General features: G+C 43.0%; 1 protein-coding gene across 3 annotated transcripts in view; it reads left to right on the top strand.

Annotated features, from left to right (window-relative positions):
- The first annotated feature begins 3,150 nt into the window (after window positions 1–3,150).
- The window catches only part of TUB (TUB bipartite transcription factor), a 124,135-nt gene continuing 99,622 nt past the window's right edge, over window positions 3,151–27,663 (top strand). Inside the window, exon 1 of one of the 3 annotated variants that reach the window (XM_052693446.1) lies at window positions 3,151–3,383. In XM_052693446.1, the coding sequence (XP_052549406.1) occupies window positions 3,328–3,383 (56 nt within the window). In that variant the 5' untranslated portion in view covers window positions 3,151–3,327. The remainder of the gene's footprint in view (window positions 3,384–27,663) is intronic. The other 2 variants (XM_052693447.1, XM_052693448.1) reach the window with 2 other exon arrangements.

Raw genomic sequence — 27,663 nt, 5'->3', positions numbered from 1 at the left:
CTCTGTGCTGGGACCGATGCCGTCATTCCTACTGGAATTGGAGGAGCATCTGAACTTTCAGCATTTCACAGTGCTCAGCCAGGCGGTGCTGAGGGCTGGGAACATCCCTTGGGTAGAACCTCACTGCTGCTGTGTGGTGCTGCAGACACTTGGCCATCCCTTTTGGAGGTTGGTTGCAGCAGAGGGGTCACTTTGTGGTGTAATTTTTTGGATAACTGAGATACCAGTCCTGAGGAAAGAATGCAGTACAAAAACAGAACCAGCAGATGGAGACTGGAATCAAGCTTCTTTTTTTTTTCCCACATACTGCTGAAGGCCTCTATCGCAGTCCATCAGCACAGCCTCGAGTTTTTGTATGCCATTTCCCACACTGAGATACTGTCAGGATGAGCAGGGGATGAAAAAAGCTAACAAGCCAGTACAGGGCTGCTGTAGCAATTAGGACTGTATAAATGGATAAGAGCAGCATGCAGTCCTCTGTGGGACACTGACAGGCAGCGTATATACACATCTGCCCATTGTTTCTTGGTGGCTGTTGGGAAAGTCATAGTGCTGCAACTTCCTTTCTGTAAGATTTAATGATGCTGACTCCTCTGTAAGGTGCTTTGGGACTGTGGGATGAAGTTGTTTATTATATTGGAAAGAAACTAAAATTTTAATGATTGTAGTAAGGAATCTTTAGAAGCACTATTAGCCTTTGAAAGAAAGATTAAATACAGAAATATGCTGGATACAATGGTTTGAGGCTCTTAACACTCTAAATGCTCAATTTTTCAGATAAAATTGTTAAGCCCAATTTGATGAGCTTTTGTTTTGGCATGTGAAAAACCAAACAGCAGCACCCCTCCTTCCTTAATTCCCCAATAGAAAATATTATACTATCTAGGGCACTGCTTTGTGGCGCCCCTGACGTAGGTGTGAGGTTTCTGGAGCCTCCTCTGCCCATCCCTGTGGTCTGTTGCCTCCTTATGGCTAGGTAAGGATACAGTGTACCTTGCAGCCCCCCAAGAACAGTGCAGCATTTTTTCTCAGGTGTCTCTCGCTCATTTTAAGATAGCAGATGGGTACAGAGGTGTCCTCTTGGCTGTCACTGCTGACACACAGCACCTTGTGTTGCTCGAGGTCAAGCACTGCTAGCTGCAGAAGCAAGAAATGGTGCATACAAATGACTGAGGCTCTCAATTCCTACATGTGCCAGAAGAGAGACTGAGTAGCTCTAGACTGTCTACCTGCTGAGCATTGTCCCATCCAGACAGCAGCCCTGAGGGCATAGACAAATCCCTTTGCGTCACTACGAATTAGCGGTGGAGGGAGTCATAATCTTATTGAGGAACTGCTTTGTCTGTGGATGGAAAGCAGTCAGAGCAGTGTGAAGTGACAGAGCCTGGAACCCTGTGTTGGGGAGCACAGCCCCAGCCCTCCACTGGGCACACCGACCCAAGTTTTGGGTTTGTCTCAGCACCCTTTCCTGGTAGACAGACACAGAGGTCTGTCTGTCCTTCAGAGCTCACCTGCTGGCTGTGCAGTACAAAGAGCACCACCTGCAGCTGCAGGGAAATGCGTCTCCTCTGAGAGGTGGTTGGTCATGGACACAGTGTTTTGCTGGGAAATTTTCTGTGCCCCAAATACCTGCTTCCACCTCATATTACTTCAAGAACACCCAACCTGAAGCTGTTCTCTGCTGGGTTTTTTGACTTGTTGAAGATGTTCAGCATCATCCAGTGACTCAGCAGGTAGTTTTCCACTCCTTTGCAGCATGGCATACACCAGCATGGAAGGTCAGGGACGCAGTCTGTCTGCCTCAGCTCTGTTGCCTGTTTAATGCCTGTGGTAATTTCAGTGTCTCAAGGCAGTGCTCTTGCTCAGTGTAGTACTTGCTCTGTCTGAGAGTGCAGTGGCAGTGAGCCCCAGTGGGGAGCTGATGAAATGAGAAGCCTCTCACTGTTGGCTGTCAAAGAATACTCAGTGAAGGTTTGATATGGAGCATGAAAAAGCTCTTAGACTGGTTCTATTAGCCTGCCAGGAAAGAGCTATGGGCTCAACCCATCCATCTTCTCAAAATAAAAACTGGAAATAAAAATACTTGTGGCAAATTTAAGGAGAAAGAGGGTTTAACATGAACTCAGTGAACTGAATAGTGAATGACTAAGTGTGTACACTATGTCTATGAATGCCTTTCAGCTTGAAACAGGTTCCGTGGTGCTGTGGCCATTCCTTTCAGTCTGCTGCCCTCCACGCAGCTTTGAAGGAAAAGCATTCTGGACCTGGCTGTTTGTGACACCCAGGGAGTATTCCCCTTTATCTCTGGTGCTGCAAAACCATAATAGTGGGATGCAAAATGATGGCATGCTGACCACGTGCAATCATAGAATCACAGAATGGCTTGTGTTGGAAGGGACCTCAACGATCATTTAGTTCCAACCCCATGCTGTGGGCAGGGTTGCCACCCACTAGGTCCGTCCCTGGAGGTGTTCAAGGCCAGATTGGATGGGGCCCTGGGCAGCCGGGTCTTGTATTAAATGGAGAGGTTGGTGGCCCTGCACGTGGCAGGGAGGTTGGAGATTCATGATCCGTGAGGTCCCTTCCAACCCTGGCCATACTGTGATAGGTCAGACATTAGAGTGGTTTGCCCTGATATCAGCACGGAGTAGTTAAAATGGATGGAAATACTTGATCTGAGAAAATAGCACATAAAAAAAAAAAAAAAAAAAAAAAAAAAAAAAAACAGGCAGCTGGGGATGAGCATAGGAGAGGGCCATGCGTTGTGTCTCACACAGCCAGCCCCAGGGTTGGGGGCTTCTTCCTGCAAGAGCTGTGGTGAGTGAGAAAAGGCTGATTGCTGCCTGCCTGAAGGATCCTGCTGGAAAGACCCAGGGACGGCAGCAGGCTGGGAGATGGCTGATGTCAGCGCGATGGGCCCGTAGCTGTGGCAACCAGAATAAATAAATAAAAAAAAAAAAAAAGAAGCGTGTGCCGGAGCAGGAGACGTGCAAGCTGCCGCTCGCAAGCGCAGCTCCGCCGAATATCTCTTAAGCCGCTTAGCACCGCCGCTCCAGTTCGTTACCTGAGGCCCTCCTGCCTGCAGGCGGCCGAGAGCATCGTGGGACGGCGTCCGTCCCCGGGAGCTCCCCGCTCCTACCTGCGTCCCTCCTCTGCGCGGCAGTGGTTTGCTCCGTGCACGCACAACTCAACGCGAAACAGGCGCTGGATTTTGGCCCCACTGCGCAAGGCCGGCGGCACCCGGCCTGCCTCCCTCCCAGCAGCGCGGAGCCCTGCCCGGTGCCCGCGGGAGGCCGGGGATGCTGGGCGTGCCGTAGCGAGCCGGAGATGGATGGAGTCGGCAGCAACAGGACCATGTCTTACAGCAGGTGGAGTTACAACAGGTACCGTCTATCCCAATTTTTGTTGTTGTTTGGGTAGTGCTTTGGCCCTACCGGGGTTATCTCCAGCTCACTGTGCTCGTAGGGATGAACAGAACGATGCTCAGACTTGCAGAGAGGCGATCTCCGGTAGCTACGGCTCAGAGCTGGCACCTGGGTGCTTGCTGTGAATCCAAACTCGTGTTTGGGAAAGGATCGTGGCTGCACAGTGGCAGTGCCAAGCAGAGCTGCTGGGAAGGCTGCGTGTGGTCTGTGCACACAGAGCTGTGCCAGGTGTAGCGCTGAGGCAGGTGGCATATCCGTGCTGTGTTGTGTAGCCAGGTGTTCCTCCTCTCCTGGGGAACAATCCTTGCACCAGCAGGTTTGATTCTGTGTGATTCATGGTGGTGACTGACAGTTCCTCCGAGCTGGCTGAAAGGGAGCAAACTTGGTACTCTTTTTGTGTGTCTGTGTGTTACAGCTGAAATGGAGTCAGATGCATTGTTACCATCTGACTGAATCACTCCTGCAAGCCACCAAAATATTCTGAAGAAATGACCTTTGGAAGTGTTTTCTGGGCTTAAACCTGTATTCAGTGCCGCCCACAATCCCTGGTGTGGGGATTTATGGCTCGTGCATCCACCCAGAGAGTTGCACTTGTTTTCTGTGCATTGCCTCAGCAGAAATACGTACGGATTTCCAGCATGGTTTATTAGCAGCTAATTTCCACTTCATGAAAACGTTCCCAATAAATCCAAGCTATGCAAACCGATGGCTGTATAATACGTATTATTTTCAGTTGCCTGTGTTGGGAGGCTAAGGAATGAATTGTTGCTTTTCCCGACAGCCTTCCCTTGCTGAAAAAAATACTGCAAAGTTGTTCTCACACGTTGGCACTGTCCTCCCACACCCTGCTCATGCCCAGGCCCATGACAGGAGGAGGCAGTAACCTTTTTTCATTTGAACCCTGACTGCTGCTGCTTGTGATCGCCATCAGTGCCGATTCCTTGGCCTCACTAAACAGGGACAGAGCTGGGGGGATCTTTCTGTTGGCAGAAACACACTTCGGTAATAGTGAGCACTGGTTGTGATTGAATGACATCTGGAATCTCTCCTTTCTTAGGCTTCTGTTTTTCTTGATGTTGCAACACATTGGTCTCAGGCTAGGAGGATGACATGCAGATTCTCCCTGTATGGCACAGGAGAGGGGACTGCTACAATGGCAGTGCTTCAGCAGAAGCCACAATATGTCACATCTGTTCCTGGGGCAGATGGTTTGTGGTAGAGCATTTCAGGATTCTCCAACAATGACTGGGCCCAAAGCTGAGGCAATTGGCAACAGTGCTTTGCTGTTGTGTAAGAGGTGGGCTCCTGTAAGCACAGCACGCGGTTGGGGGGCTGGTACAGCCAGTCCTCCTGGTGTCCTGGTTAGGCAGTCTGAGCAATGACCTGTTAGTGCTGAGAACTGCAGTTACAGTTGTAATCATTAAGTTGAAAAAGATCCCAAAGACCGTTTAGTCCAGCCATCCACCTACCGTCAAACTGCCCACTAAAATGTGTCCCTAACATCTCCTCACTGAAATGTGTCCCTACATCTCCACAGTTCTTGAACCCCTCCAGGGATGACTCAACTGCCTCCTTGGGCGGCCCATTCCAACGCCTGGCCACTCTTTCAGAGAATAAATTCTTGTAGTTAATTGTAATTGGGGTGGTGTTAGGGTTAAGTAATTGCGTCAGGTGAAGAGATACACACAATATAAACAATTAGGAGAGACCAGATAAAAAATTTCACCTCAAGTTCTCTTTTCAGTATAGGAAAGTCATTGGATTTTTTTTTTGCTTTTTTTCTTGCTATTATTCCAATCCCCAAAGCTGTATTAGCGTGAGTGTGCAAGAGAAACAGGTGCAGCACAAAAAATGCTCCTAATCAGTGAGTATGGCATCCCCGCATCTCACTGTTATCTTCCTGAAGGCCAACACTATGTTAGGCATAACATAAGGTCTGTACCTTCCTCCCATCTCTGTGCTGTGATGATTTTCTCATCACTCTGAACCCCAATGGCTGAAAGCAGTGACCAGGCAGCAATTTGGACAAAAGCTGTTGATATTTCAAAGTGCTGGAAGCACTCAGGACTCCTGGTGGCAGCCCACAAATTCCTGGTGTGAAATAATGCTGCTCTTATACCTCTGCTCTCAGTGAGATAGTATTTCCTGGACAGTTGCTACTCATTCAGTATACGTTTCTCCTGAGTGAAAGCTCAGTGGGATGACATGGGCCAACCATTCAGCATAGGTCTTACCTATGGAATCTTTTCTGTATAAAGTCTGTTTACAGCACTGTGCTAATACCCTTAGTTACCTTACAGTTGTTGCCTTCTGATGCCTACATTTGTTGCAAGAGGAACAATTAACAAATCATCTCATTGTGATTAATGGAGGTTTTCTCCACCAGCAATTGGAAGTACCTTTTAGTAAGCTTACTCCTGGGATGTTTCAACTCCTGAAGGCAGCTGAAGACTTTCTTCCATTCATCTCTCTTTGCTCTATTCTGGATATCAGCATTGCTCATAGCTCCCTTTTGAAGCTGCTATTTCTGTTCTGCCTTTTTTTACCTTGTGTTGAAAAGCTGTTACTGTGTGTTTAGGTTGTGATGTTGAAGAGTTTCAATCTTAGATCTAATTTTTCAGGGCTTTCAGCTCCTCTACCTTGATCTTTTCTGGGACACGCTGTCCTCAAGGAGTAAATAGGAGATGTCCTATAAACTCCCATTCAAAAAGGCTTTCTTAAGGAAACTAATTCTTTGAAGTATCATCTCTGAAATCATGAAGCAGGTATGCCTCTTACCTCCCTGTGCTTGCTGTAGTGAGCATGCTTTGACTACATGGAAGAGCAGAGCAGCTCCTCACTCTACTTGCAGCAGAGCCAGCTCAAGCCTTATCCACTGACCTGCTCCCAGAATCTGGAGGCATGTGATGCCCTGAACTGCTCTTGACAGCACTTTCTCTGTTTGCTCTTCGGAGAAGGTAACGCATTTCTTAGAAGTTAGACAATATCCCTTTCTGTACAGTTTCCAGTACTGCTGCTCCTGCATCAAAGCCTGACTGTAGCTCCATTTCCAATCCTCCTGACTCTTCAGGTCTTCTCAGGACCTAAATTCAGCAAGAATTTGTGTGCTCAGGAAGGAAGCTCAGTCCTTCCCCACAAATGAAGCAGGACTTGGCACCCAGTGGGTGAATGCTTGATGTTTCTTTGTCTTGAACACCACCACCCTTTTCTCCTCTGCCATCTTGTGTCCACACAGGTTTTTCTCCTGGACAAAGGTACCTTAATGGGTGCAGCCATTGGTCAAAGCACCTGATGGGACAAGAAGTGAAGTTCTACAGAATGAAAGAAGGGAGGAAATCCAGTAAGTCCCAAAATGAGAACAGAATAAAATGTCCACATAGCTGATTAACTTACATTTATCAAACAGTGTTGTACATTTAGTTTGCTGGAAATCCGGGATATTTTTAGTTGGTTGGTTTTTTGGTTTTTTTTTTCTTTTTTTTTTTTTTCCCTTTTCCACAGCATCATAATATCATTTACATAGGAGAAACTGGGGAAATTTATTTTCATCCCCAAGTCAAAACACTATGGAGGATCTGCAGGCGCGTTCACACACATCCTTCTTGGGTTGGATACTAGGAAAAATTTATTCTCAGAAAGAGGGGTAATACACTGGAATGGGCTGCCCAGGGAGGTGGTGGAGTTGTCATTCCTGGAGGTGCTCAAGAACCATGCAGATGTGGCACTGAGGGATATGGGTTAGTGGGCATGGTGGGGATGGTTGCCAAAGCGGATGCAGGAGCCTGCAACTGATGGAAGACAGGCACAGGCTGTGGGTGGCATGGAGGAGTACACAGATGGTTTCTGTTTGCAGAGAAGAAGCTGGAGTTGTTTCTCCTGAACCTTGGCCTGAAAGATGTTGTTAATAACCATTTCAACCAATTGTAAGGACTGTCTGATTGGAGGATGTTTGCTCAGGTACGCAATACAATGTTTTGCTAAGTAAGGAGAAATGAAATGGAAATGGTTGGCACTGGTGAGAGTGGGGGCAACAGGAGGTTATCTTTAAAAGAGAAGGCTAAGTATGATGGAGGAAACTAGCAGACACTAAAGAAAAGGAGGAGCTTTTTTCAGGACAAATAAATGACTGAAGAAAAAACCATTATCCAAATGTTTCATGCAGCAGGGAAATATACGCACCATCTGGGGAAAATGTTGAAGGCACAGGGAATAAATGTGTAGTATGTAAAGGACTGGGATTTCCAATTGAAAGAGCAGAGTGTTGAACTGGAGGCTGAAGTGGCTGTGTGCCAAAGCCAGTGATTAGTAGAACAGATCAGTGGGAGAATTTTAAGGATGGAGAGTAAAAACTCTGAGAGCTGATGGAAATTGATAGATGTTGAGGAGGGGAAACATTCCATTTTATAGTTGGTAACCTTAAGTTGGTAACTCTAAAGAGGAAAAACATGATGGTCATGTACAAAATTGTTGTTTTTTTCTCTGAAACTTTTAGTTCTCCAAAGCCTTCAAAATATCCTTATGCTAGATGATGAAACATACAGATGAGTGCATAATATACCTGTAGAATGAAGAAGTGTGTGAACTTTCAGATCTCCCTACGTATCTAGCTGTAATAAAAACTAGTACCAAGACAGAAATGTATTTTGGTCCCTCTGTTTTGGCAGCCTTGCAGGAACTTTCAAGTTGAAACTATTTTTAAAAAGGAATGCTATGAAAATGAATGTTTTACTTTCTTTGTGAAGTCATGGTGTAAGCGGTATGGTCTCTAAATGTGAAGAGTAAAGGGCAGTGCAGCAAACTGCTTCAGCTTCAGGCTGACATCCCATTTCCTTCCTGCTTGGAGAGTTCATTAGCAAGCTCTCATTAACGAATTTAGTGATGATTTCTAGTAGAACACGAAGAGAAAAAATAGAAACGAAATGTACATATATTTTTACAACATGTTTGTAGGTGCCTATAAAACCTCTAAGGTTTCCTTCAGTTATATGCTTAAAACCCGCGTTCAGGATTTTTCTTGAGCCATGAAGATGACTCCAGCATTTCCTCAGGGTAATAAGGGCAATAGGTAGTCATAAATGAAATGTGAATGCTATGTGAAATGCCATAAGAAACAGTGTTCTGGTATAATTTGGTAGGTTTTATTACTTCTCCTTCCCTCTTTTTGTATGTTCTGCAAGAGTGCTTTTTGATACCACAAAATATAAGGCAAGAAAAAGAAAACAGTCAGAAATTGTTATAACTTCTGTTAGCAGAAATCGTTGTAACCTTTGCTAAGAAGTGGAGAATGTGGCTGGGAAATGGAAAAGCTGTGATGTGTGCTGTGTTAGGAGTTACACTGATGGTAGCTCAATAATAGGGGTTTTTGAACATTCAAGGAGAGGGGAAATAAATAGGTCCATACAGGACTTGGTGAATGTATTATAGGGTCAATGAGGCATAGGGCCAATGAGCATCTTCACACAGCTTTGTCTGATGCACTAAAGATGAGGAAAGAATTCTGCAGTCTAAATTAGAAGGAAAGGAACAAGAGATAGACCATGCCTTAGTCTCAGAAAGTGAATTGGGATTTTTGAGTCAGGCCAAATCAGTAAACAGAGGCTGGGCTTGGAACCCCTGCACCTGAAAGAAGAGTTAGAAATGAGTCAGGAGATATTTTATCCCAAGAACAAGGAAACAGTGCTGAAGCCACTGATTAAAACAGAGACCACTGACAATAGCTAAGATGGAGGGGTCCCACAGGTGGTTACCAAACGGTGCCATACGCAGCAGCCAGGATGGCAGACATCCAAGAGCAGTATGGCAGGTTGGCTGGAGGAACAGTGACATCTGTTTTCCTCCAGTTAGTCCATTGGTTCTCTTACGTTTTGGTCATGTTACTCTGACCAACTGCTAGTCAAACACCCAATTATTTGCTATCAGTTCCAATTCCTGCACCAGTTATGGGTTCCTAGAGAGACAGTGTGCAGCAAGAGTCTTTCAGTCATGCTTAGATATGATTAGTCCAGAGAAAGGGCTCTTCTGGTTTGGAAGTCTGGTTCATTTTGAAATCTGGTGGTTTCGTGTACCAACAGCAGCATCCTCCCCCATTCTTTGCGTTTTGCTGTCTCTGAATGCAAACAGCTGTGCTTTGCAAGATGGAGAAGTTCCTGGTAGCCCTTCAGGGAACTGATGACATTGATATTAATGTTTAACTATTGATACAACCTTTGTTAATTTTGCATGCCTACTTAGACTCATAGACCTAGAAGAGACATGTCTTCACAGAGTTTACGGACAATCCTTCAAAACATATTTATTGAAGTTAAATTTTGCCCAAATGAAAATTCTGTCCAAAAATCCCATAGAAACATTTTCTGTGGAGACTCCTGCTGTGCTTCTTGTGGCTTTTTATGTACGATCATGCAGGTTTTCGTAGAGCTGTCACCTAGAATTCCACCAGAAGACAGGGAACTTGCAAGGCCACTGTTGGTCCTCTGTAGCAGGGATGGAAGTCAAGGTGCTTCTTGGATAGCTGGGGCTGCTGTGCTTCTCTGAGAGTCTGCACAGGGAAGCTCCGGTTCCTAATAGTAAAGCTCTGTTTCTACTTTATTCCTCTCTTGATTTTTAAGTAACTATTTTTTCTTTCTCCCATGTGAGGTATAATTGAAGAACAGCTCTGTGGGCCTTCCCAAGTTAAATTTGCTGCTTCAAGATAACTTAGTGAAACTTGGATTTCATAAGGGGATCAAACAGTTGTGATCTGATTTTCAGCATTTACTTATGTGTATCATGAAACAGTGCATTCAGACCTGAACTAACTTTCTGGAAGGCACAGATAAATTTAAAGGAGGAAATAAAGAGAATGACCAGTAGGCAAATCAGTAGCTATTGATTATTAAGCAGCTGCTTGGTCTCACAACAGAGCGAGTTGGCTTTTATGCACATGCAAAGTACTGTTAGCTACCAAGAATGATGTATGTCGTCAGTGGATTTAGATGGTTTAATTGGCTCTAAATGAACCTCAAAAGAGCAAATAGCTTGCTCAATGCAGATTTCTGAGGATGAAGTCTTCTAAATAATACAGAGTTTATAGTCTTGTCTTGCTAGAGATGAGTGAGTAATAGGTAAATACTGAGATGGAGCTGAGCAGCAGTGGGACTGGATCTGGATCCCAACATGTGGTGTGAAAAAAGGCTTGTAAGGTACTCAGGGTGACTGCTTGCATGGCATACCATGCTTGAAACAGCTCTGGATTTTAATCCAGGCTACAGCAGATGTTTGTACCGAAACAAACACAGTCTTGGAAGAAGGCTGTAGTTTGCTTCCTAGTTGTGTTCTTCGGTGAACATAAACATATTATCACCTTTTTCCAGTAACCACATATCTGCCCTCTTGACCCTGAAGTTTCGCTCCTTTCATCTACCTGTGCCTACCTGTGCGACCTGCTGCAGGGAACCTGCTTCGGCAGGGGAGTTGGACTCGATGATCTCTGGAGGTCCCTTCCAACCCCTACAGTTCTGTGATTCTGTGATCTTGAACGCACACCACATAAGCTACATTTTCTCTCTTGCATGTCTTATTTTAATTCTCTTCTACCTAGCAACCCCTTAAATGTATTAATTAATGGGGATTTTGAAATTCAATTTGGGCCACTGACGCGAGAAGCACAGGAGCCGGTCTGGGCTATGAACCCCAGCTGAGGCCAAAGCCTGTAAAGTCCCTCCTTGCAACCCTTCTGTTCTGCTGCTAATCACTATAAGAGGATTACCTTGAAGCAAGGGATGTTGGATACTACAGTCAAAGATGTTCATGTCAGTTGCTGGGCTATTTTCATTCATGCATTTGCAAACATAAAATGATTTAAAAAAAAAAAAAACAAACCAAACAACAGGTGAACTGAGTCAAGTCAGTGTAGTCTTGCTTAGAATATATCTACCAAGAAAGGGAACTGTGGACCAAAAAACAAGAAGTGGCCTTAAATTGGAACTGAGTTGATGCTCCAGAGTTGATATAAGCCAGAGCTTTTGCTCCCATTGTCCTCTTGTTTTTGGAAGAGTATTTTACTGTACAGACGTTGTTTGTTTCCTCATATGAAAAATAAGCAACCATAGTACTATACTGCTATATTTGTTGCTGTCTAAATTGCACTGTCTGTGAAGATTCATTGCTTCCACAGTCTCCTGGCGCAAGCAACACCAATATAGCTCTTTTTGTTCATGATTTCTGGAGCTCCTAGAGCAGATCTTCAGCCTGACGGCAGGGATTATTAAATAAATCATCTTAAATATGATATCATTAAATGCAAATACTCCATCTCTTGCTTGGGAAGCAAAGTGGGAAGGCAGAGACATTCTCCCAGTATGTATCATCTCCTTGGGCATCAGCTATGGGCTGCCTGTAAGGCAAAGTGAAACACCAGCAGTACTGTGCTGCAGTGGAAATTGGTCTAGCAAGCATCTTTCTAGGCAGACTGGGGCTCGGAGTGTCCAGACTGAACATGAGTGTGCCACTGCATGCAGTTGAAGCTTAGATGTGGTGACCAAACTTTACCAATGTGTCATCTGTACATTGCATTCATTCACTGAAAAGTTTATATGGACTGGTTGTTTTTTTTTTTAAATGCAGTTAAGGTGATATGTCTGCAAAACCAGAAGCATTTGTTCTTCTTACCCGCTGCAGCGATGCTTTTTTGTTGTGCTTACTGTGCTGTAGTTTTGCTAACACAATGCCAGTAAGATGCTGAATTAAAAGCCAAGTGTAAGAATGGTGTATGTTGGGACATTAGAGGAAGCCATGCATTTATCTTTGACTCAGCCTGAGTCTCCTGTGTTGACAACTGTTTTCTAGTACAAATGCCTCTTTCACTTAGCTTGCAGCCCATAACCCTGTGGGATTGTCTGTGTGATTGGAAATATGAGCCTGAGTCCCTCTTCTGTGAATTTTGTGCATCGTGCCAAGAACAATATTGCAGAGATGATTAGTTTACCAATTACCTTCTCAGATGGTTTTGTCCAGACTTTGCCCCAAAGAACAGCTGCTACTATTTTTGTGTTTTTATTATTTCTATGTGTTGAACAGTGCCTCCAGTAGTGGTATGATGTTGCAGCAGAGCCATTTGCAGGTCTCTGACTTCCTTACCATGTGACTGTGTGGCTCTGGGCAGGCTGGTCTGGTGGTTGGCAACCATGCACATGGCAGGGGGGTTGAAATAAGATGATCACTGTGGTCCTTTTCAACCCAGGCCATTCCATGATTCTATGATTCTATGATTGCTCATTTTCTACAGCTACCCCTTCTGAATTTACTTTTTATGCTGTTATCTTGGTCATGGTGCAGCCAAATAACAAATTCTCAATTCTGTGTACAGTAAATGAAATAATGTATATCAGAGTTGAAAACAAACAATTTTTTTCTTACTAAGTAAGTTTTCTTTTCCATTCTTATGTAGGTAGTTGGAAAGGGAGGGTAGGTGACTTAGATAAGAATAGACAAGGAGGGAGGGGGTGATACAACTCATTACGTAGCAGAGAACAATATAGGAGCCCTTTTATAATCCCTTTCTGAAGCATCCAAGATTCAGGCTTTTAAGGTGGTGTAGATATCGTGCAAAAAATATTCTAATATTACCTGGCTTCTGTCCATGTGTACCATCAGCATCTATCTGCAGAAGACAGATGCATGCCTGTAAGTTATTTGATTTTATTAAGTTTGAGGTAATTGAAAAATCCATCCCTGTACAATGAAATATTCAAGTAGGTACTAAAATTACACTGACTGTGACAGTGAGGCTGTTCTTAAATGCTTGTTCAGCTCAGTTAAGGTTCACCTTTGCTTGAACTTTGTGCACAACTTTGTACTTTGCCACTCAGCTCTGCTGGAAAAGGTGAGAGAAGAGCAAAGGTGCCAGGGGGACGTCTCACCACAGCTTTTCTGATTCATTTAAATTCAGGCTGACATTTAACTGCAGCTTCGTGCTTCCCACCTTGGCCCCAGATGTGCTTACAAGCACTGGAGGCTCCAATTCATGGAAACTTCTGGCAGGCACCTGAGGCCATCCCAAATTGTATTTGTAATATCTTTCACAAATTAAAGAATGATGATGAGCATTAAGCTTTTCCCCCTTACTGAAAAGGAGGCAGAAATAAGAACAAAAAAAGGAGAGTACTAAAAACCCATATGAATATAAATGAATATTATGACTATACAATTGTATAGCTTTCTATTTAGCTTTCCTCAACTGTAAATCAGATTATATCACATCTAATAGGTTTCCACAGCATGATTTGGAATTGTCAAAAGCCACAGTTGTAGTTGGTTTCATACACAGTACATTTGTTAGCTCCTCTACCTGTGGGGCTCACATGGTAGAGCATTACCATTCTGGGGAAGATGGTAAGGAACAGAAGTAGTGATTGAACTGCAGTGACCAATTCCTGTTATCTACTCCCTCTTTGAGCTGTTATGTCCTGGATTTACACTCCAAAAAGAAAAATACTCTCATCATATAAAACAGAACATTGCTGAAGAGACAAGAAGCATTACTGTATTTTAGGGACTTCTGTTGCTGATGTTGCTCTCCATTGTGATCTAGCTGTACAGACTGAAGAGCCTGTGATGTGCTGCTGAGAGGCCTTGGGCTCTGGTCACACTCTCTGCTAAGTTTATATATGTTTGCATGTTTATTTTGGGGGGTATTTTAACCACTGTTGACTGTAGGACTAAACTTTACACATTGTCTCTTCACTGCAGCTATGCTCTCAGCACAATTCAAACTGTGGGTGCAGGTACCTGTGTGGGGAACTTGTCCCTCCTGAGCTGGATGGGACCTGAGAGCAAGCTGAACTCCTTTGAGGTGAGGGAGATGCCTGCTGGTGGTCATGCATGTGCAGCCTGCATCTTGCCATCTTTGCCCAACCTCCCCCTCTGGAGGAATACAAGGATGCGTCAAAGAAGCATCAGGGAAATGATGGCTGTATTGCCTGAAGGTGATTCAGTAAGAGTCTGGTTTCCAGTTGACCAATATTTTGCATCAGAAGTGGTGTCAGCTGCCAAAAAAAATCCACTTACAGCTCTGTAGCTTCTTGCTACAAAGGAGGCAGAAGGGATGCTACGGCAAACGCAGCAAACAAGTAAAGCCTGGGAGATGCTTATCCCAGGAGAGGATTTGTCAGCATGTATGAGAGTAAATAAAAACAAGAGAGCCTCTATAAGCTGAAATCAAGCCAGTCTACAGACCATTAATGGTGTTTGCTGCTAATTGCACTTGGGAGCATGCCTGTTCAGGAAATCCCAAGGAGCATCTCATGTGCTGCCAGCAGAGAGGCACTGGGGGAGGCTGTGGTGCCTAAAGGGAGAACAGCAGAACTCTGTGGAGAAGTGACTGGCCTTGTGCAGGGCTTGGGAGAAACAGTGGCAGTGATGGCTAAGCGGGCAGTGGAGCCTTGCTGCTTCACTGACTTCTTGAAATGCTGTTGAGAGGAGGGAGCTTGGATTCTCCTCTTCTGGTATGAGAGCAGAGGCTTGAGTGAAGATGTGGACATCTCACTTGCCCAGGCATGGAGAGAGTATTTCTTATCAGACATCAGAAGATGAAAAGTCTCTAGAATTGGATGTTTGCAAATAAGTTCCCTCTGTGATGCTCCCTGTGAGCTGTCAGCGTGCTCTGGGCTATTTCTACCATCCTGCACGTCCTGTAGCTGTGAATTATATACCTCTGATGAGATTCTTCTGATATGATATCTGATGATGTCCTCTGGGTATCCTAGAAAGCTTTCAGGCCCACTGGATGAATATTTTTGTCCAAAATCATATTCTCATCCTTCAGTCTGAAAAGGTTTTAGTGCAGAAAGAAATACATGAAGATTAGGAAGATGCTTTGTTTTCTTCCAACTACTTCAAGCCCCATCCTTTTTATTCCTCTTCTGTCCTACTTCATTGTCTGGCCTTTTCTTACTGGTTTTTACTGTTGTTTCATTTTTGGCAATGGACAGTCAGGAAAAACAGGCATTGTTATTTTCTGTCTCAGCAGTGGACAAGGCTGGGGACAGTGAAGGTAGACCACAGCTGTGTGCTTGGTTTAGCTCCTGGCTGAGCTGTCATGTGGAGGAGTCATTTGCCTTCTGAATCAAATCTGTGCTGTCTCACTAGTGTATTAGCTGACAGTTGGCCAGAGCAATGTGAGCTGTTTTGTTGAGGTATTAATCACATTTTGAAGCAGCATTTCCTTGTGGTGGTTGTGGAGTGAGTGCAGCTTGGCAGCGCTGAACGCTTTGCTTGTGCAACAGTGGAGTAGCAGCCAGGCAGCACCATACTTGGGAATATTTCCATTGCAATGGGTGCGAGAGTGTGGTTGTCTGTGTTGATAGGGCTCAAAAAAGCCAGTTTGTGTTTGCTGTCTCCTGTTACTGGGGTACGCGGGGGCTGAGGGGAGTCAATTGTCTGGGCATACCTCATTTTTTAAGTTTAAACTGAATTACTAAGACTTCTTAGTGGCAACTAACCGACAGCGTGATGCTGGTGCTATGTGCCATAGGTTGCACAAGCTCTCCAGGCAAGGCAGCCTTTGGTGGAAGGAAGCGTCTCTTAGCTCTTGGGATTGTGCTGGTCACATTGTTTGCTTCTTTCTTATGCTGTATGTGCTGTTAGACATGGGAAACTTGTTTTCAGGTGCGCTCTTTTGCAGAAAATGGTAAACTATGTATGCATAGCAGGGCTCTTTCTTTGTAAATGCTAGTCTTTGGATAGTTTATCTGCTCCAAGGGAATGTGGTCTCTGTCAGTACAGAAGGGCTTACTATCAAAAAGAAGTATCAGCTGGAAGGTTTGTGGAAGATGAGCTGCTTTTAACTCATGTTTTCCCTTCCAAAGTAAAGCATGAACAGATAAGGCATTGGTAATAGGCTGCCATGCAAAGCAAACAGCGGTGTAGATGCCATTCATGTCATTCATACTCATTGTGAAAACATTTGTCATCAAAGGGGAGTGGGAATAGGGGCTCTCCTCCCAAATGGGCTATTAGTGCATTTGGCTTAGGTAGCTCCCCTGCCTCAAACTCCAGGCAGGTTATCTTCTTCCCCACTTGCCATTATGTACCATGTTCAGCTGCCTTGATGGGTGTACAAGGCACCATTCCTTCATACTTTTGATGACAACAATTTTAAAGCTCTATTTAGTTGAATAACTGTACCTTATTTGTACTTGCTGACTGAAGACAGTCATCGCAAAGCACTGCATTCGTCTGCAAATTGGATCTCGTCTCCTGGAGCCTGCACTGTGAGAAATGCAGTCTGTGTCTTTGGCAACTTGCTGGGCTAGAAGAGCCAGCCCAACACTCAGCATGTGTCACAGCTGTCGCTGACACTGCTCAGCACTTCCCTGTTAGCAAACAGGACAGCAGAAAGCGGACAATCCTTTCACTTGCCAGCGATCACAAAGCTTTGGTGAAGCCAATCCTGGGCAGTTTTCCTATATGTTCCCCTTTTTGGGGCTATTCTATGTGGAAGACCCACAGCTGCTGTCATCGGCAGGACTAAGTGTTACTCCAAAGTGCTAAATGATACAGCACTGAGTACCTATGGCAAAAAATAGCTTTATGCAGATTGCAGTTACTGAAGGGAAGATGAATTCCCCGAGGCTCTTGTAGGAGGGGGAATAAAAAGTCTTTTTGTCCAACTATGTCACATTTATGCAGTCATGTCAAAGCATGATGGTGTGCTGCTTCTGCTTTTTGGAGGACTCTGGATTAATTGCTGTTCTTTCGAGGACGAAATATGTGAAAGACACAGCGATTGATGACATAGCAGGCCTTCCCCTCCTCCCTGGAGGCCAAGCTTTCAGGAGCAAAAAGGAGAAGGCTGCTAGCATGGTGGTGATATTTCTTCCTGAGACCTGCTATATTGAGAAACATTCTGCTCTGCACAAAAGGAAGCACAGTGGAAAAAATATTGAACAGAGAGCGAATTCTTCATGAAGAAGAGTGAGCTTCTTCCCATGTTGCATCAGTGATGTCTCCCAAAAAGCAGTCATGGCGCAAGCAAAGGATGTTGCGTACAAACCACTGAAGGGTCTCTATGTGGCCATGTTACGGGGATACATATTATGCTGAGATACAATTTCTTTCCTGGCCAGACATTTCAAAATATTTTTCTTTCATTACGTGGACTATTGATACTGCTTTCATCTGGGATGGACAAAGGCAAACTATCTGTCTTTGGCTTAGCAAACAGATCTTCCAGCAGAAGATTTTACCATTTAACTTGCAGTTTTTGGGGGCAGCTCTCCATGCCTGGCAGCTGTTCTGCTCCACAGCAGTGCTGTTCAGTGCATCCCAGGCTTGGCCAGAGGCGGTTGCCCTGACAATTCACTGCTGATGAATCAGAGTTGTTGCCTAGGCAACTGCCTTCAGCTCTAACTGGAAAATGATGAGTTAAGGCCATGTCTTAAAACTCCAAGGCCTCCATCACACTGGAGGCTCTACTAAGCCTTAATCTTTACAGGCATGTGCTGGAAAGATGCAGGCTGGGGACAGCATTGGAGAATGCAGTGTAGCTGGGAAACAACAGGTGATGCAGCACAGCAAACTCTAAAGTGAAAAATTCTGTGCTGGACAGACTATTATAAATTCAGGCAGTAATTGGTTACTTGATGGAGAGGAGAATGGTGAGGAACAGCCAGGCCTGGCTGATGGCTGCCTGCTACTCTAGTGGTCTGTCACCAAGTTTCTCAGTATGAAACTTCCCATGTTGCAGTTTGTGCCTGTGGCCCCTTATTATAGTGCTGTACATCTCCAAATTAGTCCAATCCAGTGGCTTGGCTCCTGCCCTTTAGTATTATAAACAGTGATGAGATCCCCTCTGAGCTTTCTCTTCTCCAAATGGAAGAGTTCCAGATGCATCTCTTGAATCTATGGCTATGGTGATGTAGCAGTGGGGACTACTGCAATCTCTACTGGGGAAGCTAGGGATTATGGTGTAAAATGGAGGGCAGAGAAGCTGGTTGAAGCCAGAGCAGGAGGGAGTCCAAGTTTAACTTTTAGAAGGACTTCCTAAGTCCTATCTGCAAGGGATCTCCTAGGCCAAAAAAAAAATAGATGTGTAATGAAGGGTATTACACAAAGCAAACGTTGTGTGATTAATTCAACAGAATATGTTTTGTGTGTTGGAAAGAACGATTTGATGCATAGGGCTGCAAAGAAAGGAACTGTTACTTTTTAAGAAGCTGAGCTGGCTGCTGAGTGGAAATCGTAAGCCTTCATCATGATCTGTCTCAATAAGCACAAAGTATCTGACTGCATCTATGTCTGTCCTCAACATTTGTGTTGAAAATCTGGGTGGCAGACAAATGTAAGCCTGAAAAGAGTCATAACAATTTTCTTGTAAGCCTGAAAAGAGAGTCATAACAATTTAGAAATGGCCAGTCCTTGGGAATTTAAGGTAATTAGAAGGTTTTTGGGTTTGTTTTCCAACATTGCTGGGACTGTTGCTTCTGTCTAGCTTTCCTTGGAAGTCTGGGTTCTGAACATATGAGTGCTGCAGATATTAACATAACTCCAAGATGTATTTAAGTTTCTTCTCTACAATGCTGACTTTTACAAACTGGTGTATATAATACAAAATCTATCCACTGCTAACCACAGCAGTAAATTGCATGCTGCAGTGCAGACAGATGAAGTACTTTTTTCATAAACATACAGAAATGGTCACACAAGGCCTCTGAGGGAGGAGAGCTTTTTCTTGCAGTGCTTCTGCTGGAGCCATCAACAACCTTGACAGGTCTCATTTCCTGCTGAAATTGAAACATTTCCTGGGAATAGATTAATTACTGCTAATAGTCTTGACAGAGCGCTGTCAAAATGACTTGTTTTGATTTATACGGAGTTCAGAATGCAAGTCAAAATGACTTGCTGGTGCTTGAAATAAGATTCTTTGGAGTCCTAAGTTTAGTGCTTCCAATTCTTCTTTAAAATCAGTTCCTAGATGAACTGGAATTTCTGACATGAAGAATTGTTCCCAATCAGTTTCAGCTTATAGTTTTCTTTCCTCTTCACATTATATGTCAATTGTATTTATCCAAGTCACATATAAAAGAAAAATTTTATTCTTAAAATGACGATTGTTAATATTTATCCTTATGCTTTTGTAAAATATCTGTATGAATTTACAGTTGGCCATATAGCTCTGGATTTCAAGACTTACATATACTGGATATTTGAATTGGTGTTGAGGATTGATGAAATGTTATTTTTTATCACATATTGGGGACAAAAATTATCACCCTTTTCTTGATCACGTCTACTGAAACTCTTTGAGGCCCCTCCTACGAGTATGTTATGCATGAGATGCTGAGGAAGGCTTTCATTCCTCTTACCCGATCCATGAAATCCTAACCCCCTCATTTTTCTTTAGGAAAAATATGTGATGACAGTCCTTCTAAAATGCACTGTTGACTACTTCATTAGGAAAACGCAGCCAGCTGTGGCACAAATCCCAGCACGGCTGTAGCTCCATCTTGTATTGTGAGAGGGTTGTGGCATATGAAAGCAAAATAAATGAGGGCTCCTTTCTTGCACAGCATTATGGTTTCTCCCTATCCTGGAAATGTAACATGAAGGTGTGTTGGATCAGTAATCTGTGAGCTCGGATCACCTCGTGTGAAAGAAATTTAGAGGAGGGCTGTGAGGTGCCTGCACATCAGAATCTCTTATGTTTACAGTTTAGAGTTACTTGACATTTTGCAACAGTGTGTGTGTGTGCTCTGCAGACACAGACAAATATCAGATTTTTAAAAAGGCAAAGTGGAAAAGCAAATGCTTTGTCTGGTTGGAGTGAGCCAAAGGAAGAGCATTGTTTGCTCCCCCAGGGCATTTTATGATGATTTGCCTTAGGCTTCCCAGCAAAAACCGCAGAAGCACCTGGCTGTTGTTTATTTTTTTGTAAATCTCCATGAGAAATAAGAATTACTTATGTCAACATTTCAGTTTAACTGCAAACAAGATTTATTCAGCAGCTTACCAACACTCGCCTTTTTAGGCTTCCATATGTGGGATCTTTGCATCTGTTTAAATATCCCAATTTGTCTGTGGTCTGACTGTGAAGCTCACACAGTGTGTGGAGACTTCTTCTAAGGGCAGCTGAAGAAGTCAAGCCCCTGTCTGTACAAATACATTTTAAAATATCAGTGTGGCTCACAGTTGAGAACTGGGAGCACAACAGAGCAGATATTTTACCAACATTTTGCCTGATATTTAGCATGTGGGAGAATGTGTCCAAACTTGCTTTCCTGCTGGCATGGAATGTACGAAGGAGCTGTTTTGGACCACCTTTACAAATACCCTGAAACCACATTCTGTTCTGAGAATTGCTAATGCTGGAGAAGAAAATGTGGTGCCAATTGTCTGTTGAAAGTCTTGTGATGCCATACTGAAATACTATACTGAAATATCCATGTTTTGAAACTCTTTATGTCTTCAAGTCCTCCCATAATGCTCCAGATTAAAGTAGAAAAAAGTCATTTATTCTTGTAGTTGAAATAAACAGCATTTGTCCGAACAGACAGAATGCACTGCCAGAAAGTTTTTAGCTGGAGCATTTGCCACTCTTTCCAGCAGACTTTGGTTTCATGATGCAGTCACGAGGCAGCTGAAGGAACCAGTTAGAAAACAACGATGCAGCTCAGTGCATGTATGTGTTTATGGCATTCCTGTCTGTAAAGCCCACTGAACTTCTGGTGAGGGAAAAGAAGGAAGAGCTTCTTTGGGGCCAAAAAGTGTCAGTCTGCTTGTCGGCACTGAACCCATACCCTGGCACTTGGAAAGGTTGTAATGTTACATTTGGTTTTTTTTGGGACTCCTGTTAAAACAACTTACTGTCCAATCTTCAGCTTGAGAAGCTGAAGGGAAATTTCATTTCTAATTTGTTTCCCGTGGTGGTTTAAGACATTAATACTTGTATACAGGTACTTGTTTTCAAATAATTGAAAACAAATAATTAACTGATTTCGTCTCTTCTTGTTAAAAAATAAAACCCCAGGGATGAGTAGCTTTTCTGTTTCCTCCCATTTTTAGTGTCTTCTTAAGTCTCAAATTCATTTCTGGTGCAAGAAATGGAAGGCATCAAATGAAGCTGATGTGATAACATGGTCAAACATAAGCAGAAGGAAATAGATTTTTGCACAGCAGGCAACAGATGTGTAACTCCTTGTCATGAAAAGCTGTGGATGCCAGAGGTTTTATACGGATTCAAGGGTTTGATTCAGGGAATGCCCTTAACTGAGGATCCTCGAAGACTGGAGGAAGTAGGATACTTGTTTTTAAGGATTATGATGTTTTTCTCCAAGTGCCAGCACACGGCTTCACACAGGATACTGAGCCATGTGGACCCTTGGTCTGGGGCTGCACAACTGTTGTGCTGTTCTCACTGTTTCACACTTTGCACTGTTCGTGTTTCCATGGCTTTCGTGGAAACAGAGAAACACCCCAGAGATCGGTGCTTCTAGCATTTGCTGATGTAATCCCTTTGAGGTGAAAAGAGCTGTATGAGTAAACATAAAGTCATGTTCTAACCAAGTACATGAGGCAGTGAAATGGCTTAGAGACCAATACATGTGAATGGTATTCACACAGCAGTTTTCTTGCAGCAATCCAGACTTCAAGAAAAGAAACGCTGTTTCCCATAAAATTGCCACTGAAATTATTGTTGGAACTGTTGAGAATCCTACCTGGGAATATGCATGTAAACAATAATACATAAATAAGTCAATTCTTCAGACATGAAGAGCCAGTAAATGAGTTGGAGAAGATACATGAAAGCTATGGACAGCAAAAGATTCAGCAGTGCCAGGTAAAGCATCTCTGTTCTGGCTCCTTGTTTTTCGCAGTTGTTTGTATTTTGAAATCCTTCCATGTGTTCTACTCCCAGTGTCAGCCTTGAGCTCTTGTTGGTATCTAATCATGAAGTGTGTTTGCTTACCAGAGAAGGTTGTGGAGTCTCCTTCCTTGGAGATCTTCAGAAGCTGTCTGGATGTGGTCCTGGGCAATCTGCTCTGGGTCTCCCCACTTGAGCAAAAGGTTGGACCAGATGGCTTCTGGAGAGGTCCTTTCCAACCTCGACAATTCTGTGATTCTGTGAACTAGCAAACTTTCTGCAGAAGCTGCTTTTTTACTGAGAAGTATATGGGCTACGCTGTCCCTAACAGTGGAAGTCATGTTGAATATAACAGAAAAAAAGAGGGGAATGCATCATAGTGTGGGTAATTTTGCTGAGGGGAAAGATGTTTGCTTTTTCAGATTGATCTCTTTAAGTACGACTCTTAGAGGAGGACCAAATCCTGCTCTCTTCAAAGGAACAGGCATGATTTGTGGCCTGGAATGGTGGAAAGTACTTTGAGAAGATGTTAGGATCTCCAGTGTTAAACACTAGCTAAAAGACTGAATACTGTGCATCCAGAATAGAAAGCAGGATTGTGATGTGTTGAAAGCACTGGACAGAAAGAGAAACAGTGCTGGATGAAAGAAGCTGGAAAAAGAAATATCACTTGACAGATCTTCTGGAACCTGGTATGTGAGGATCTCAACCCATCTCAATCCATCATCAGAGAGCTCTTACAGGGGATGGGTGGGGAAGGGGTTGGAGTGGAAACAAGCCCCAAAACAGCAAAAACATGGATTGTCTTGCTTTGTGTTTAAAAGCCAGGAGAAAATAGTGTAATGTTTTCCTATTCAGAGTTCTAAAACACAGTGAGAAGTCATCCTGAGCTGCTCCAGTTTGGCACAGCGAGCTCTGCAGTGGTTGCCACAGCTAAAACTGCATGGATTGTATGCTGGCTGAAATGTATTTATTTTTAATCTGAAGGCAGTCTGACAGTGTTGCAGGTTGCCCAGAGAGGTTGTGGGGTCTCTATCTTTGAAAATACTCAAAACATGGCCTTGGACAACCTGCTGCAACAGCTTCTGCTGGACAGAAGGAATTGGACTAGGCAATCTCCAGGGGTACTACGCACCTGGGGATCCAAGCTCAGTAACAAGCAATATGAGTGGTAATTTTTAGTATGGTATTATCCTTCATCACATCTCAGTGTGTGAAGTAAAATTATTTTGTACCTGTGTCTATCAGATAAGGCTCTCAGAATAATGGCACATTTAGGAGCAGCTGGTTCGCTCGCTGCCTCTGCTTCTGTTGCTTCAGCTCAAGAAATGTCTAATATTAATGAGCCTGTTATAGCAAACTGCTCCTAGCCTAGACTTAGATACATTATTTTTAACAGTGCTCCTATCTGTGCTTTTACTATTTAACATTTTAATTCTATTCTGGGCAAGAAATAGCTGTGGGATTGAATTCTGTTGCTTTTTGCACTATAGGAACATCCATGCTAAAAGATTTCTGCAACAGATCCATGCTCTGGGGAGGGGGACAGAAAATAAGAACTGCAAATATATGTGAGCACAGAGAGTATTTGCATGTGGCTCCCTGGGAATATGAGAAAAACATCCAGAATTATTTCTTCCATCATTGTCATGGTGCAGCTGTTTTCTCAGAGGCCATAAATGAACACCCTGGTGATTCTTGAGCCATTTCTCTTTCACCTCTCGTCTCTGATGCAAGCAGGCATAGAGCTAGCAAGGACTCTGCTTCAGGCTTGATCCAGCAATGTGATTTTTCCCTTCAGTCTTTGCTGCTGTCGCAGGTGAGGTTACCTCCTCCAGGAAGGCAGTAGGTTATTAGTGTTGCAGAATCACTGCCAGCAAATAGTTGAAATGCCTCTCTCTGGAATAATTTAAGACAAAAGCTATGGGGCCAGCAGAATTACGGGTCAAGAAATCCTGCCTTTAGTAAGGAGGCCATTTTCCTACCTGCTGTTAAGTCGATTGAAGCAAAAAGGCTAATTTTTGGAAGGCTGCTGAGCCATGTAACGTTGCTTCATTTTGCTTTTACATTTCAACACTAATATTTATTTGTTGAAGGTTCATTTGCTGTTTTCAAACAATGCCTATATTTCAAATATATTAACGATTTGAGTAACTCGCTTATTACATTCAAGAAATTGAATAACTCCTGTATGATTAGTTGCAGTAGCCTAGTCCCATGGCATTAAAAAATAAAAAATAAACCTAATTTCCGAGTTGTCTTTACATGTGTCAGCAGCCAGTCCTACTTTAATGCTGAATTATTTCCTACATGAGATTTGGAAATATTTCTGTGGTCAGTGCTATATCTTCATGAACTTACACGGTAATACTGAGGAATCATCTGTCAAATATATCAGCTAAGGATTCCTAACTTCTAGGTGGTTCTTATTATATAAGGCATCCTCAAGATAAGAAAGTGCAAGAGACAATAGCATATGCTTGCTCCAAAGTAAACCCATGTTGGTACAGAATTTGAGTGCTGTAACCGTGTCTGGCAGTAGCTTTATAGTGTTCATATGGTGCCAGTAAAAGAAGAAATTCAAGAGGCTCTCCGGCTTTTCCCTTGTGACTGCCTACAAAATCAGCCCAGATGCTGACATCCCCTGCATCATCCAGGACCATCGGGTTCTTGAATTTGGTTTTGCCACTTGTTCGTTTGCTGTTAGCTTTTATTTTAGTTTAATGTTTTTCTGATGCTGAGTTTAGGCTTACAATCTGGGTGCTTTGAAAATAGATCCTTTGGAAAAAACTAAGCTAAGTTTTCTTTTACCCTGTTGAGGTACCATATTTACATAGCAAGAAAAGCTGCCAGGCTGTGCGGTACAGCAAGTGAGAAATGTAGAACAGGGAGTTGGCAGCATGCTGCACGGAGGCAGAGAAGAGTGAGGGGCTAATCAGGCCTATGGGAGAATGAACAAACCTTCCTAGAGACCAGAGGAGTAGTGCAGAGCTTGCTGCTGTGCAGAAAGGCATTGTGTGCACTAAAACAAGGACTGGAATTAACGACAAGGCTGGGCAAGGTGAATGTTTCATGTAAGATTTTCTATTGTATCTTTCCCTGTTGCTGTCTTCCCCACCTTCTTTTGTAGGCACAATTGACTACTTGAAGTCTTGATCTGAATGAGGAGGGCAGGATGAGTGGATAGTTGCAATGAGTCATAAAATGAAGCAAGAGGAGCTGTACTTTAGTATTTTCCTGAAAGAACTTTTGCATATTATACCACAACAGAGCTCCTGTAATTCAGAAAACGAATGTAAGAAGATACTAGATGACAGTTTTTGTGGTTGTAAAGAAAGTCTTCTATAGTTTAGCATGTGCCATCTTTCTTACTCCTCCCATGTTCCTTCCCTACTATTGTTATGGTGTTTGAATCTCTTATAAAAAAACATGTACATTCCAAGATGTAGCCTGAAAGAGTTTTTATAACTTGGCCAAAGTAATATGAAAGCAGTTATGTCCATGCAGAATACTGGAACCAAATCCAACGCTTGTTTTTGTGTTGAGCAAATTTTATGTTGCCTGTAATCTGTTTAGACTACTGAAAAGTCAGACAAATTCACCTGATGGAAACTTAGGCTCCTTTTCTTGGTGGGTGATACCACATGAGCAGATGTTAGGCGCTTGGAACAATGTTATTGAAAGGAAGTTGTCACTGCTGTTTCCCATCCATTTATCAAAAGGTATGTGCTATGCTGACTTCAGAAGGGGTACTGTGGCCCGCTTTCATGCATGTTTTTTCTGTGGATAATCCTATTTATATTATAACCTTAATTGGGTTTGAAACGGAACCTTAGTGTGCTTTGTAACATGTAGATACAGGAAAGGGAGGGACTTTCTCAACTCATGGGACATATACCAGAGGCAAGTACATAACAGCAGATCAACATCTGTAGGCTAGATAGCTGATAGAGCAGTCCAGGGGAAAGACGAGCAGAAGTCTGAAGGATTGCTATCTAGAGGCAGATGGTGGGAAAGGATCTGAGTCATTCTCTGAGAGGTGTAATACAGGAGTGTTTAGAAACAAAAACAGTAATGGAAGCCAAGACCACAAACATATCAAGATTGATAGTGCTGATGACAACCATGGGATCAAGTAAGATAAAAGATAAAGTAAGATGAAGATGAAGTAATTTTTTAAGTGACTTGACAAGTATAAAGGTATCAGATATTTTTGCTGGAGATCTACTGAAAAAAGTAAAAGCTGTAGTGTAGTGATGAGTCTGAATTTGAAATAACCATCTCTTCAGAAAGCCAGTATGATGAGAATTTTAATTAAATTCATGTTAAAGTGTCTTTCAAATTTGGGAAGCAATGATGAAATCAGCATTATTAACACTTCACTTTTTTGGGAACACATTTTGTGTTGGAAAAGAAAGGGGGAAAAAAAGGAGTAATCACTCAGTTCATGTTTTTAGAAACACAATTAGAACTAAGTATATCTTCCTCACAATATAAGAATGACCATAAATCTGTATTTTGAATATAAATTATACATCTACATTACATTTATATTCAATTTACATTTGTGCAAAGTTATATTATTAATTCTAAAGATCTGAGGATTTTTTTTTTCTAAGATTTTGTTATCCAAAACTAGACTTTGAAATAAAAAGGTTGAGAATATTCATTACATCACTATGGAGCTGAGAGTCATTTTAAAGGATGCAACAAAAGTTAAGGGTTTTTATTTAGTGATGTAGATATGTATGTGTATTCTCACAGAAGTGACCTACTGTCTTGATGCCATATGACTGATGTACAATTCAGGTGAAGTTCTTAGCCACCTGAGAGCAAAGCTCTGATTCTCACATGTCATTTCTGGCAACTGAGAGCCTTTCACCAAGTGAGCAGGCAGAGGGGACTGGGAAGGCTCTTCTGTCTGATGGGAAATCAGTGAAATATGTGGAACGTGACAATTAAATGTAATGAATGCAATGTTTCCATAAGGGAAAAGTGGGGAGGTACCCAAGATAGCGTGTCCCAACAACACAAAGAGGCACGGGCATTGTTATGAAGAAGACTGGCTCTTGAATGGCCATCCCTGCTTCTTTTCTGATGGTAATAACCCTTTGTGTCTTGTAGTGCTTAGTTCAAGTAATTACCCATATGAAATAGCAAACTGCATATTTGCATTTTTTCCATCAGCTCAGAAAGCTTAAACAAGCACTTGGACAGCTTCATGAGTAAAGCATCACTGCTCAGTTCTGTTTGTGACTGTGCAGTGTTTTTGACTGCCAATGGGTCAGTGGTTATTGTCTATCATTGCTCACTCTCTTATGCAGTGTGTGCTGCTTCATTTACATAAAATGTTGTGGACATCTATGGAAATTACCTATTTTTAGTGGCAAAGGAATTATT

Source organism: Tympanuchus pallidicinctus, unplaced genomic scaffold, assembly GCF_026119805.1.
Source record: "Tympanuchus pallidicinctus isolate F22 unplaced genomic scaffold, pur_lepc_1.0 scaffold3, whole genome shotgun sequence".
NCBI classification, from domain to species: domain Eukaryota; kingdom Metazoa; phylum Chordata; class Aves; order Galliformes; family Phasianidae; genus Tympanuchus; species Tympanuchus pallidicinctus.
The sequence above is the reverse complement of the archived record's forward strand: the minus strand, read 5'-3'. Positions and strand labels throughout refer to the sequence as shown.